At 35.7% G+C, this 12,159-nt stretch overlaps 2 protein-coding genes across 2 annotated transcripts in view; both read right to left on the bottom strand.

Annotated features, from left to right (window-relative positions):
* Positions 1 to 12,159, bottom strand: part of LOC309507064 (calcium-activated chloride channel regulator 3A-1-like) — a 65,616-nt gene that overhangs the window by 41,355 nt on the left and 12,102 nt on the right. The window lies entirely within an intron of this gene.
* On the bottom strand, positions 9,223 to 10,657 carry LOC309507116 (calcium-activated chloride channel regulator family member 3-like). Its single transcript, XM_082181252.1, has 5 exons — positions 10,458 to 10,657; positions 10,100 to 10,237; positions 9,858 to 10,002; positions 9,659 to 9,764; positions 9,223 to 9,573 (listed from the first exon to the last, which is right to left on the bottom strand). The coding sequence occupies exons 1-5, from the start codon at positions 10,605 to 10,607 to the stop codon at positions 9,453 to 9,455; spliced, it is 660 nt and encodes a 219-aa protein (XP_082037378.1). The 5' UTR covers positions 10,608 to 10,657; the 3' UTR covers positions 9,223 to 9,452.

Genomic DNA, 12,159 nt, shown 5'->3' with positions numbered 1-12,159 from the left:
AATCTAAAGTTTTTGAACAGACGCTGTTTAGTAAAAAAAAACAAAAAAAAAAACATAAGTCTTCTAAGAAGATAAATAGAAGATATGATTTTAATAAAACTTAAAGATTTGATTTAAACAGTCTTTTAATTTTAAAATATCTAATTTATAAGGTTATGCTTTTAAATGAATTTAGTATAAAACTCTGGATGTACTCTGGAACGCAGACTAGATTTACTGTGACATTGTCCCCCCGAGGCTCATCTGGTCAACTATTTGCTTTTTGGATTGTTTTTTATCGTTGCATAAAGAACTACTTCGCCTCTCTGGAAATGTAAGGTGTTTTTATTTATATATTTATTTAGCTAAAACTTTGTTTACATTTTTTAAATACATTTTAGTAACATGTTATTATTCATTGGTTATATATTTATTAATAATTTAATTTAAAATAGAGATTTTTTTGAACCGCGTGTGTGCGCACACAACACAGCTTAGAAATGATATTAAATTATTTATTTTATAGTTTTCTGCGATGGTCGTGTTTAGGTTTACGGGATAGAATATGCAATATTCTATGGATTCTATGGAAAGCCCCCAACATAAAAATTGAAACCCCCGCATGGACAAAAAATTATGATTGACTAAGTACAGTTTTTCAACCATCTAAAGTTTTTGAACAGACATTGTTTAATAACAATGATACTTTAGGTTACCGTTAAACAAAATCATTACAGTAATCTTCTAAAAGATAAATAGAAGATGCGTATGTATTCAAACTTTAAAGATTTAATTTAAACAGAGGCCCCTCTGAGTCAGAGAACGATAGACGGAGCTGAGAGAGAGAGAGAGAGAGAGAGAGAGAGAGAGAGAGAGAGAGAGAGAGAGGAGAGAGAGAGAGAGAGACGAGAGAGAGAGAGAGAGAGAGAGAGAGAGAGAGAGAGAGAGAGAGAGAGAGAGAGAGAGAGAGAGAGAGAGAGAGAGAGAGAGAGAGAGAGAGAGAGAGAGAGAGAGAGAGAGAGAGAGAGGAGAGAGAGAACCACTCTGTGATTTTATATTATATTATAAGCAATTTATTTATATACTTTTAAAGAACAGAATGTTTTTCAACTTTAGTTAAATTAGCAATATAATTATTTTAATTTATAAAGAACGGAATGTTTTATGTAATATAATTTTTATTCTTTTGTTTATCTAAAACAATTGGATCAATAAGATATTTATTTTATAAGCATTTCATTTTATACTTTTATAAAGAACTGAATGGTTTTCAACTTTAGTTAAATTACCAAGATAACCATTTTATTTTATACACTTATAAAGAACGGGATGTTTTATGTAATATGATTTTTATTGTTTTGTTTATCTAAAACTGAATTAAATGGTTTCAGTAGATTTTTAGTAAGATATTATTGTATATTATTTGTGTGAAATATAAAACATGATTAGGGCAACTCTCTTTTTCTCACTTTCACTGTTACCTCAGGAATGTGGAGGGGATCATGTCAGAGGACGCGCGCGCAAACACACACACACACACACACACACACACACACACACACACACACACACACACACACACACACACACACACACACACACACTACTCTGGCTGGTGAGGTATTCAGGAAAAACAGTCTTTTTCATCTCACTTTTCCAAAGGGGCTCACAATGTGCTCTGGAATGCGGAGGAGATGCTGACACATATCCTAACAGCGCCTTCAAACTTTCTGTCATACACATGATCTAGGGTTAAAAAGGTTAAATGGCAAAAGCTTCTGTCAAAATCACATGATCTAGGGCTAAAAAGGTTCAAATAGGGCAAAACTTTCTGTCAAAACCACATGATTAAAGAATAGCTAGGTCAATACGGCAAACCATAACAACATATGCCGGATAGATACCGGAAGGTCAACCTGTCAAAACACATGATCGAAGGGATAGGAAGGGGCAATAGGTCAAAACTAACTGTCAAAACCACATGATCGACGGATAGGAAGGGTCAATAGGTCAATCCATAACAATAGGGACCGGAAGGTCAACCGGAAGGTCAACCGGAAGGTCAATGACAACCGGAAGCCATCAATCATTTTGACACATGGTGTAGGGTTATAACTACTACCGTCCTTTGGATGAGAGGTTAAACCGAGGTCCTGACTCTCTGATCATTAAAAATCCCAGATTGTCCTTCGAAAAAGAGTAGGGGTTTAACCCTGGCATCCTGTCCAAATTTGCCCAGTGGCCTCTGTCCATCATCATGGAATCCCCATATATACTCATTGGCTTCATAACTCTGTCTCCTCTCCACCAATAAGCTGGTGTGTGGTGGGCATTCTGGCGCAATATGGTTGCAATCGCATCATCCAGGTAGTGCTGCACAATGGTGGTGGTTGAGGAGATTCCCCCATTCTACGTAAAGCGCTTTGAGCACCCAGAAAAGCGCTATATAAATGTAACAAATTATTTTAGTGTTTATGAAAGAAATCTCATGCTCACCAAGGCTGCATTTATTTGATCAAAAATACAGTCAAAACAGTAATATTGTGAATGATTATTATCATTTAAAAGAACCATTTTCAAAGCTGAATTTTCAGCATCATTACTCCAGTCTTCAGTGTCACATGATCCTTCAGAAATCATTCTAATATGCTGAGTTGCTGCTCAAGAAACTTTTTTTTTACTTATTATTATCAATGTTGAAAAAGTTGTGGAAGCTTTGTGGAAACCGTGATACAATTTTTTCAGGAATAAAAAAAGTAAAAAACAACAACAAAAAAACACCATTTATTTGGAATAGAAATATTTTGTAATATTATAAATGTCTTTACAATTTGATCAATTATTGCATCCTTGCTAAATACAATTATTAATTTATTACCTTACTGACCCCAAACCTTTGAATGGCAGCATTTGAAAATTGTGTAGTAGATGTATTTCTCTTAAGATGCATTTTGGTAGATCAGATCACAAGTGGATGGCGCTAAATAGAGGTGTAAACAGGGTCTAAAACGTTTTGAGCTTGTCCACTTTCGACCACTTCCAGAGGTAGTCGAAAACGTATGAAGGTAAAAGAGTAGCAAAACTCGAGAGCACGTAGAGGTGAATTTGAGAACTTGTACAATAAATATTCGTACTTGTATGTGTAATGAGTAAAATGCCATTCACAGAAATACAATAACAGACACAAACTTATAATATATATTTGCATTTAATATACATTCACATTCGCAGTACAACCTCAATTAGGCACTTGCAACTTCTCAAATCTGTCAATGCAATTTCAAATTTCACACCTTGACTTTTGCTACTCTTTTCGCGATATATTAGGTGCCAAACTAACTTGTGCACTTGTAACTCAGTGGCGGAGAGAGAGAAAGGGGGCGGGAGTGGGGGGGGGGGACGGGGCGTTCAAAGGAGCCATTCTATTGGTTGGCGCCTAGCCAATGAAATGGGACTTCTATTGTACGCGATGATGTCACGAAACCCGAGTCCTGGGGGACGCTCTGAAACGCTAACATGGCTTAATGCATAAGACTGATATTAAAATAAATCAATTATATTATTAAACTCAGTAAACACCATACAAATAAAGCATACAGAAAAGCAATCGAGCACAGAATATGAACGCATAGAAAACCAAGAAAACCCTTAATGAGGCTTAATGGACCAACAGTTATAAAAATGTAAAAAAAAACACCCAATTCGTTATAAATATCATAGAGTTCCGAGGACGCGGGTTTCGTTTCATCATCATGTACAATAGAAGTCCCATTTCATTTGCTAGGCACCAGCCAATAGAACGGCTCCTTTGAACCGAATTTGATTGAATTTGTTACTGTTACTAAGAGTTACTGTGCACATTTTACAATAAATTATATTACTGTAAATGTAAATCACGTGTAATAGCTTTTCTCTGGTTTGGCCACAAGAGGGCATGGTAGTGTTTTTCTTGCTCCGTTTTAGTAGGATAACAAAAAAGGGAATTCAACCGAAAGTGATGGTAAATTGCAACGTGATCTCATGAGAATACGTGTGTATTTTTATGTAAAGTGTAATTCTACCATAACTACATTTACTTACGTTATATACACACAGAAACGTATAATACTGACGTATTTACAGCACTAAAACGTAAAATATTTACGTATTAAAAGCACAAAAACGTAAATTATTTACGTATGAACAACTCTACCGACGTAGGCCTACATATTTGAACGTATTCTTATTTATGCATATTAAAATCGTGGCATTAATGTTTTGACTCTGTTGCATTCAAATGTCTTATCAATTAGCCTACGTTTTCAGTCGCATTTATTAAATGCAGTTTACTCAAGAAATAGGCTAATAACATTTCGCTCTGTTCGTGCTTTCTGCTGGAAACTCGTTTCGGAGGATTAGTCTAACTTACATGCAGTTAAACAAGAATACACAAAAAAAAATACACAAGAATAAAACCTTAAAAATACCTTATTTAATCGTTTAACCATTTTGTAATATTTAGCAGCTAGTTTATTTACAGTGAGACACAAAATGCGTTTTCTCCAATAAAACAATAATACACCAAAACCCAACATAAATTCACAAAAGTCATCAATTTTATTAGCTTGATATAATCCAAATCTTTAGAATCCATACGTTTGCAAGAAAGAGATCCAAATTCAGCCCTTTATCCAGTGAGTGATCTTCATCTTCATTTCACAGGCTATCACAGCAGCGCAGTCCGTAACTGTCAAATCCCGCGCTCGTGATGATGAATTCAAATTCAAAAATTGCGCCCTCAAGAAGCGTTACGACAGCGCGCGCGCCTTCACACAGAGAAAATGAACATTTTCATGGATTAATAACTTAAATTCTGCTCTATACCTCATTCAAAACTATTATATACTGAAAGAGAGTACTGTGACTGCAACACATCGTCATGTGAACGACTTTTGGTACCGGTTTTGACATTTTCGCAATAAATAAAATGTAGCAGTTAAGACTTAATAAATATATTTCTTAAAATGCTTTTTTTGTTTGTTTTGTGTTCATTTTAACTGGTCAAAAATAGCACATCTATGACACAAATTGTGTGATTTATGACACATTAGCGTGTTAATTATTTTAACACACTCCCTGTGTTAAGAACAATAACACACTGGTTGAGTTAAAAGTAACACAAAATGTGTTGTCCTTAACTAGACACACAGGTGTGTTAAGATATAACACAGGTTGTGTTGTTTTTAACACATCTGTTTTAAAAATATTTAAATACCCAAACTTTTTGGACATTACTGTACTAAATATCTGTAATAATGTTTTGTGTTTTTTTTATCATTGTCCAGAGGAAATTAGACTCCAAAATGCATCTTTACAATCCTCCTGATACATCCCTCACATCTACCAAACTGGAAGTCATTGTAGCAGTGGGCAGTGGCGGTTCTAGACCACAGTAACTGGGGGGGCCAGGCAGGGGCCACTTGTGCTTTTAGGGGGCACACCTTTAACATTCATCTTAACCTATTTTCAGTATTATTTCAAGTCATTTTTCACCATGTCATGTATGACTGCAATCTCTAGAAAAAGCTAATAAAACAATTTCAATTCAAATGAATGTTTCATTATGTTTAATTGTAGAGTGATATAATGATCAATAATAACAAATTTTTAGCATCTAAGCACATCTAGGCACTTTTATACCCCTGGGGTGGGTGATTTGGCAATAATATCATATCACAATTTTTTTTTTTTTCAGGAAAATCACGATTTTATCACGATTCTTATTTCATGTTGGTTTTACTATTTTGCATGTGACTGAGCATTACAGCCAAACTAATGTCCCTATTTTAAAAGCAAAGCCTTATAGGTAACAAAATATAGGTAACAAAATATAAAATAAAAAAGAATGGCAGACATTTAGGCCAAAGTGGCGAAAATAAAAATCTTTGTCACTATTTTCTTTGTTATAAAAATTAAGAACAGAGATACATATTACACATACACAACTTAATATACAAATGAAATAAACAGTGCTTTATTTTTTCAGCTATAGGTGTATTTAACAGTAGAATTGAAGAAAGTAATTAAATGAACACATATGAAAATAAAACACAACAGACTTAAAGTTCTCAGTCAAGAGCAGTGAATGATTTCCTCTGTGTGTTTTGTTATTTTATTAACATTAAAGGGATAGTTCTCCCCCCAAAAAGTCATAATTTACTCTCTTAAGTTGTTTTAAACCTGAAAAAGTTTCTTTCTTCTGTTGAAAATAAACGTTATTTGAAAGAATGTGAGTAACCAAACAGTTGATGTACCCCTGTGACTTCCATAGGATATTTTTTTCCTACTATGTATGGAAGTCAATGGGGACCAGCAACTGTTTGGTTTTGGGTGAACTATCTCTTTAAGGACAAGCGGCAGCATGTTTATTATTAGGGCTACTGTCTCTTTAAGAACTGCACGCGACGCGTCTAATATACACGCATATGACAAGCAGATTTTAATTAATTTTCTCTGTTTGCTTTCACTTTAGACATAACCAACTTTGTTTATGTAAACATTGTCTGTATTGGACAGTATTAGCGCAATATAAGACTCAAAAGATAACTTAGTCCAGTAACAGGCTTTTAGTGCATGTGCGCGTCGAGTGTACGCATATTTGAACAGCGCATCAGCAGCGAATGACATGTTTAACCGGCAAGGCTTTAAAGCACATGCAAATAATGAACTTTTGTGAACTGCAGTGTCCCGTTCCTCTGCGTTAACATTTGATGTGAATATACGTCGTGCTGCAGTGTAGCCTAGATGAAGGCACCGCAACTGATAAAATGCGCAGTTGTTTGGTGTGATTTTACGATTCCAAATTTAGGGGGGCCAGAGGGGGGGCCAAGCTTGGTGACACGGGGGCACCGGCCCCCCCGGCCCCACCTCTAGAACCGCCACTGGGATTCCCTGGATGTGAGCCTTTTTTCAGTGTTTGTTTTTTCCTCTTACTCCTTACAGATGACCCATTTTTATGATAACCCTTGTTTTTTTTTGTTTTTGTTTTTTTCAGTGGGCAAATCCACATTCTTCCAGACACACATCATTCCAAAGGGCTATGCATATGTGAACAGGGTGAGTTGTTACATTGCTAACACAACAGAGAACCGAGAACCCAGAGACAAGTAGATCTCCAAGAGCAGGATTGAGCAAATTTGGTTCAGAAGATTTGGAGGATTTAAAAGTGTACGATATCTTGTTTTAACTGTTTATCTAGATATCTTGTTTATCTTGTTTTGGGGGTTTTCTTGTCTGTAAAACAAGACTTTATTTATAGCTTAGATTGTTTTCTAAATCTCAGAAAACTTATATTCTAAATGTTGTATTTGTGCGCTATAAATCTCTGGAGTCCCAGCTTAAGGCTGGCCCACACTAAAAGACTTTTAAAATCTTATCAGATTTTCAAAATGTAAGAGACCACAAACATATTGATTAAAAAAAATCATAGATTTAAAAGTTTTGTTCCTATAGTGTGAGAAAAGCCAAGATGTGACGACGGGCAAGAAAAAAATCACAATAATAGGTTTAGAAGTAGTCGTGGTATGCTTCCATGCTTTGTGATTGCCACAAAAAGTGTGGCAATAGAATAGGCCCTTATCAGTTTAACCCTCTTGCAACGTTTCTTAAACTTTGTTGAGTAATTATGGCTCAACAGCATCAGAAATGAGTTAGCATCAAGTTGAATGTGGCTTAATAGTTTGAAAAGTGACAGAAACTTCTTCACTGTAAGAATTAACTTTACATACCGTATATATATATATATTCATGGGTTTCATCAGGTCCCTTTCCACAGGTGTATAAAATCAAGCACCTAGATTATGAATGCAGACTGCATTGTGCTTGATTAATACACCTGTGGAAAGGGACCTGATGAAATCCATGAATATATTTCAAATAAATGCTGTTCTTTAAAACCTCAGTATTCTTTAAAGAATCCTTGAAAAATGTTAAACTACAACTGTTTTCAACATTGACAAATTAGCTTATTAGAATGATTTCTGAAGGATTATGTGACTGAAAATATATATAGTAAAATAGAATACGGTTATTTTAAGTTGTGATAATATTTAACAATATTACTGTAGTTTTGTATAAATGCAGCCTTGGTGAGCATAAGAGACTTCTTTCAAAAACATATATACATGTAAATGAAATATAGGCTATATATAATAAGAAGTTAAATGTATTCATATAACAATTTGATACATATGGCATGAAAGTATATAATAATACTATAATAGTTATCTGTGATTTTAAATATTTTGGACATTCTACTTTGTGTAGAAACCGTCCTACATTTGATATTTTCTCAAATGTGCATACGTGTGATTCAGAGACCGACCGTACACACAAAAAACTGTAGGGTGAGTGTAACAGGCCAGTAAGAGCTGCATGTGTGTATACCTCACTACCCTGGCTTCTAGAGGCGCTCTAGAGGGGAGTAGGACTGGTTACACTAAGTACATTTGCACGTTAAGACTGATTTTATAAATATGAACGTTGGCTTGGATTTTAGCGTACACGCACTCATATAGGACACATGTTTTATAAATGAGGCCCATGGTGCACACTGACTTCATCATGTTTCCTTTACATAACTTGTGTTATACTACCATGAGGTTTATTGTGTCTAAATCTATTTTCATTTTCCAGTAGTTGCATTTTAATTTAGACTATGATTTTTCCTTGTACAGCATCATTGCATATATAACTATATGACTGAATAGTTGCCATATAATTACCACAAAAAGAAAGCACGATAACAGTTGAATGATCACAATGAGATCTAATGACACTATAAAATCCTCATAAACAATGCCATGACTGAACCCAAAGGGCCCTTATGATTTTTCAAATGCCACAATCAGCCCATCCATAAAGCCATACAGGAAAATTCCTACAAACCCATAGAGCTCCTCAGACATGACAGTGTTAAGATGCTGTAAGGCATAGTGATGTGTTTATATCTAATGTACATTACATGATGTCTTATTAGCTCTCTCACAGGGTCTCAGGAAATATATTGAGCAGCTCTCAATGACATCAAACATGACTTGTCAAGTGGAAGGTGGTGAAACACTTCATGATTAAAAAAAGGTTAAAAAAGATAAATCTTAACTGATATATCAGACATACAGTAAATCATAATATGTTAATATATATATATATATATATATATATATATATATATAGTGTTCCTATTCTCTACTGAGTAATATATAACTATTGTTACTTTGTTGCCACATTTTTTATTTTGCAAGTTTGGGGCTTCATAATTTTGCTCGTTTTCACGACAAAATGAGATCACCTGAAACCAAATATTTTGAATAATTACTTCATTCCATATGTTTGCATGCAATGCACTGCAAATGACCAAAGATAAATTTTGCATGTCTGGAAACATGTCAAATCTGTACAGAATCCAGGCTTGGCATGAACATTATGGAGTTGTTTTAAAAAAAATATTTGTTAGGAAAAAACTTGCACCCCTTAGTCGGTAGTAAAGTTTCTGGATCAATGTGGCACTGTTGAAGTGATTCATCATACAACTGACCTTCAATGTTGTTGCTACACCTAAAGATAAGCAGGAAATCAATGGTTGAAATAATTTCTGAGGAGATTTTAATAATATACTTTCTTTTTGTTAAAGTTTTATGACCTTGTAGCTTCAATACGGCCATTTGAGTAGTAGAATGGCTTTGTTTCACTGTATTCACCAAACACGCCCCATCTCAGATGAGCCCATTCATGAACCAAGACCCTTCCTGCAAACAAACAAACAAACATTCTTGTTAATACAACAAACAGATTACTGCATTAACCTGGATAAATGTTGAAGGATAACAAATGACATTCACCTCTTGACCCATAAGACTTAATGAGTGTGTCGTCTCTGAGAAAGTTTGGGGTGAAATGAATGTACTGACCCTCAGCTCCACATTCACCATACTGATGAGTATAGGGTTCATCACCATATTTAGCATTGTCAGTTATTATTTTTGCCTGCATTTCACATAGAAATTGCGTCAGCAGTATGTTAATGAAATGATCGAATTGATTCATATTTGACACGAAATAAAAATGGCATAATTTTCTGTGCCTTTTCATAGGACTCTGTTCTTGCTCTGGTAAACTCCTTACTATTCCAGTGGGGTGGAACTAGTATTGTAGCTTCTTTGAAATAGACCTTTTTATCCAATGCTTGATGAAGATGAAACGACCCTTCAGTGACCATGTCCTGTCAGAAGGAAAAATGAGAAAAACTCAAAATGTGTGTACAGTATTTATAAAAAGTAATTATACGTTAATTTGTTTATTCAAATACTGTTAATGAAGCTTGATTATATATTTCTTTCTAAATGTTTCTTTAAAAACTGCAAACAATATTATCTTTCACTAAAGGCACTAAAACCATGAATGCATTCTTTTTTAAATAGACAAATAAACTATATATTCACCTTGATTTTATCAATGAGCGTGTTATCCTGTGGTACTCTTGAACTGATCGCAATGGTAATGTCAACATAACCATTTCCATCTAGTTTGATTCCAGTGGAGGTGGATGACAGCAACGTCCATAATAAGACAAACACCGTTCTTGAGTCCATAGCTGTAGAGTTTAGATGAACAGCAACTCCTGAAACCCCGTTTTGAACAATTTCACAAATGATCTTAATGCTGATCAGAGATAAGTGGGTGTGTGCTTCAGTGTCATGCAGGGGTGTGACTATTCTGCCAACATCATGGCCCATTTAAAACATATGGATATACTTCATATACTAAATTTGCTCTCAAGGCTGGTACATTTGTAAAATGTTGGCTGACTCTTAATTAGTTTACTTGGTGCAATATAATGTTGTAGTGCATTGATACTGTAGGGAAATTTACAGTTAAGGGACCAGATATGATGAATGAAGACCTGGGGCCCTATCTTGCACCCTGCGCAATTGACTTTGTACACCGACGCATGTATCATTCCTATTTTGCACCCGCGCAAAGCGCGCTTTTCCCTCCACAGAAGCACGTCGCTAAACTAGGGAATGAACTTGTGCTCCCTGGGAGGTTCAGCGCAAAAAAGGAGGTGTGTTCCGGCGCAAACAATCCCTTTTGCTATTTTGCTGTTCCATAAAACAATTGCGCCACTAACCAGAAACAACCTAGTCTAAAGTCAGTGGCGCGTTGCACGTTGTTCATTATGCTATTTTAAGGGCGCATGCTTGGCCATAATCAATGTAGCGTGTGCACAACGCGCATACACTTTGATTCTCTCATCTAAGCAGCAGTTTTCATTTTTGCAAATCATACATTATTACGATAGATAGATAGATAGATAGATAGATAGATAGATAGATAGATAGATAGATAGATAGATAGATAGACAATTTATTATAAAAGCATACATATAGCTTACACATTTACCCAAATTATCATACGCCTGTTTAACCGAAGTTAATTTGGGTGTGTTTCTCCATCCCCAATGTCACTTCTCTGTGTTTTACGGCCCTGACAAGAACGTTGCTCTCCTTGGCTGTGAACCGCTGCTGGCGCGCGCCTGGCAAATCCGCCGTTATAATAGGAATCCGCTTTAGAACAAGCACGTCTGCTCTTAAAGGGAATGTGAGATGACGCCCTGATTGGTTTATTTCACGTTACGCCCAAACCACACCTATGAATAATGAAGCTACTTCAGACCAACCCCTTTTAGATTTGCGCCGGGCGCAAGAGTAATTTATCCCGCTGGGAAAATAGCAACAGCGCCCAAGACCCGCCCACAAAGTTACTTGCGCTTTGCGCTTGACACTTGCGTTTTAGATCGTTAAAATAGGGCCCCTGGAGTCAGAGATGCAATCAATTAAATAATATTTTACAGAAGAATAGTTTGTTTCGTCAATTCTACGCGGACGCAAGTGCTGTGATTGGTCTGCCAGAACCCCTCCCTCGGGGTTTCACATGCTCCCTAGGTGCGCGTCAACGCGGACAACAACGCAGAAGTATAAATTAAAACCAACACGTTGCCTACGGCGTATAGGCTCCGGCGTAGGTCCGACGCAGAAGTATAATGAGGCCTTTATGGTACACATAAGGTCACTAAACAACCATCACATGAATAATTGAATGATTTTGACTGTTTAAGGCATAGGTAACGTACAAAATTTTCAC

Source organism: Leuciscus leuciscus (assembly GCF_965113295.1).
Source record: "Leuciscus leuciscus genome assembly, chromosome: 9".
NCBI classification, from domain to species: domain Eukaryota; kingdom Metazoa; phylum Chordata; class Actinopteri; order Cypriniformes; family Leuciscidae; genus Leuciscus; species Leuciscus leuciscus.
The sequence above is the reverse complement of the archived record's forward strand: the minus strand, read 5'-3'. Positions and strand labels throughout refer to the sequence as shown.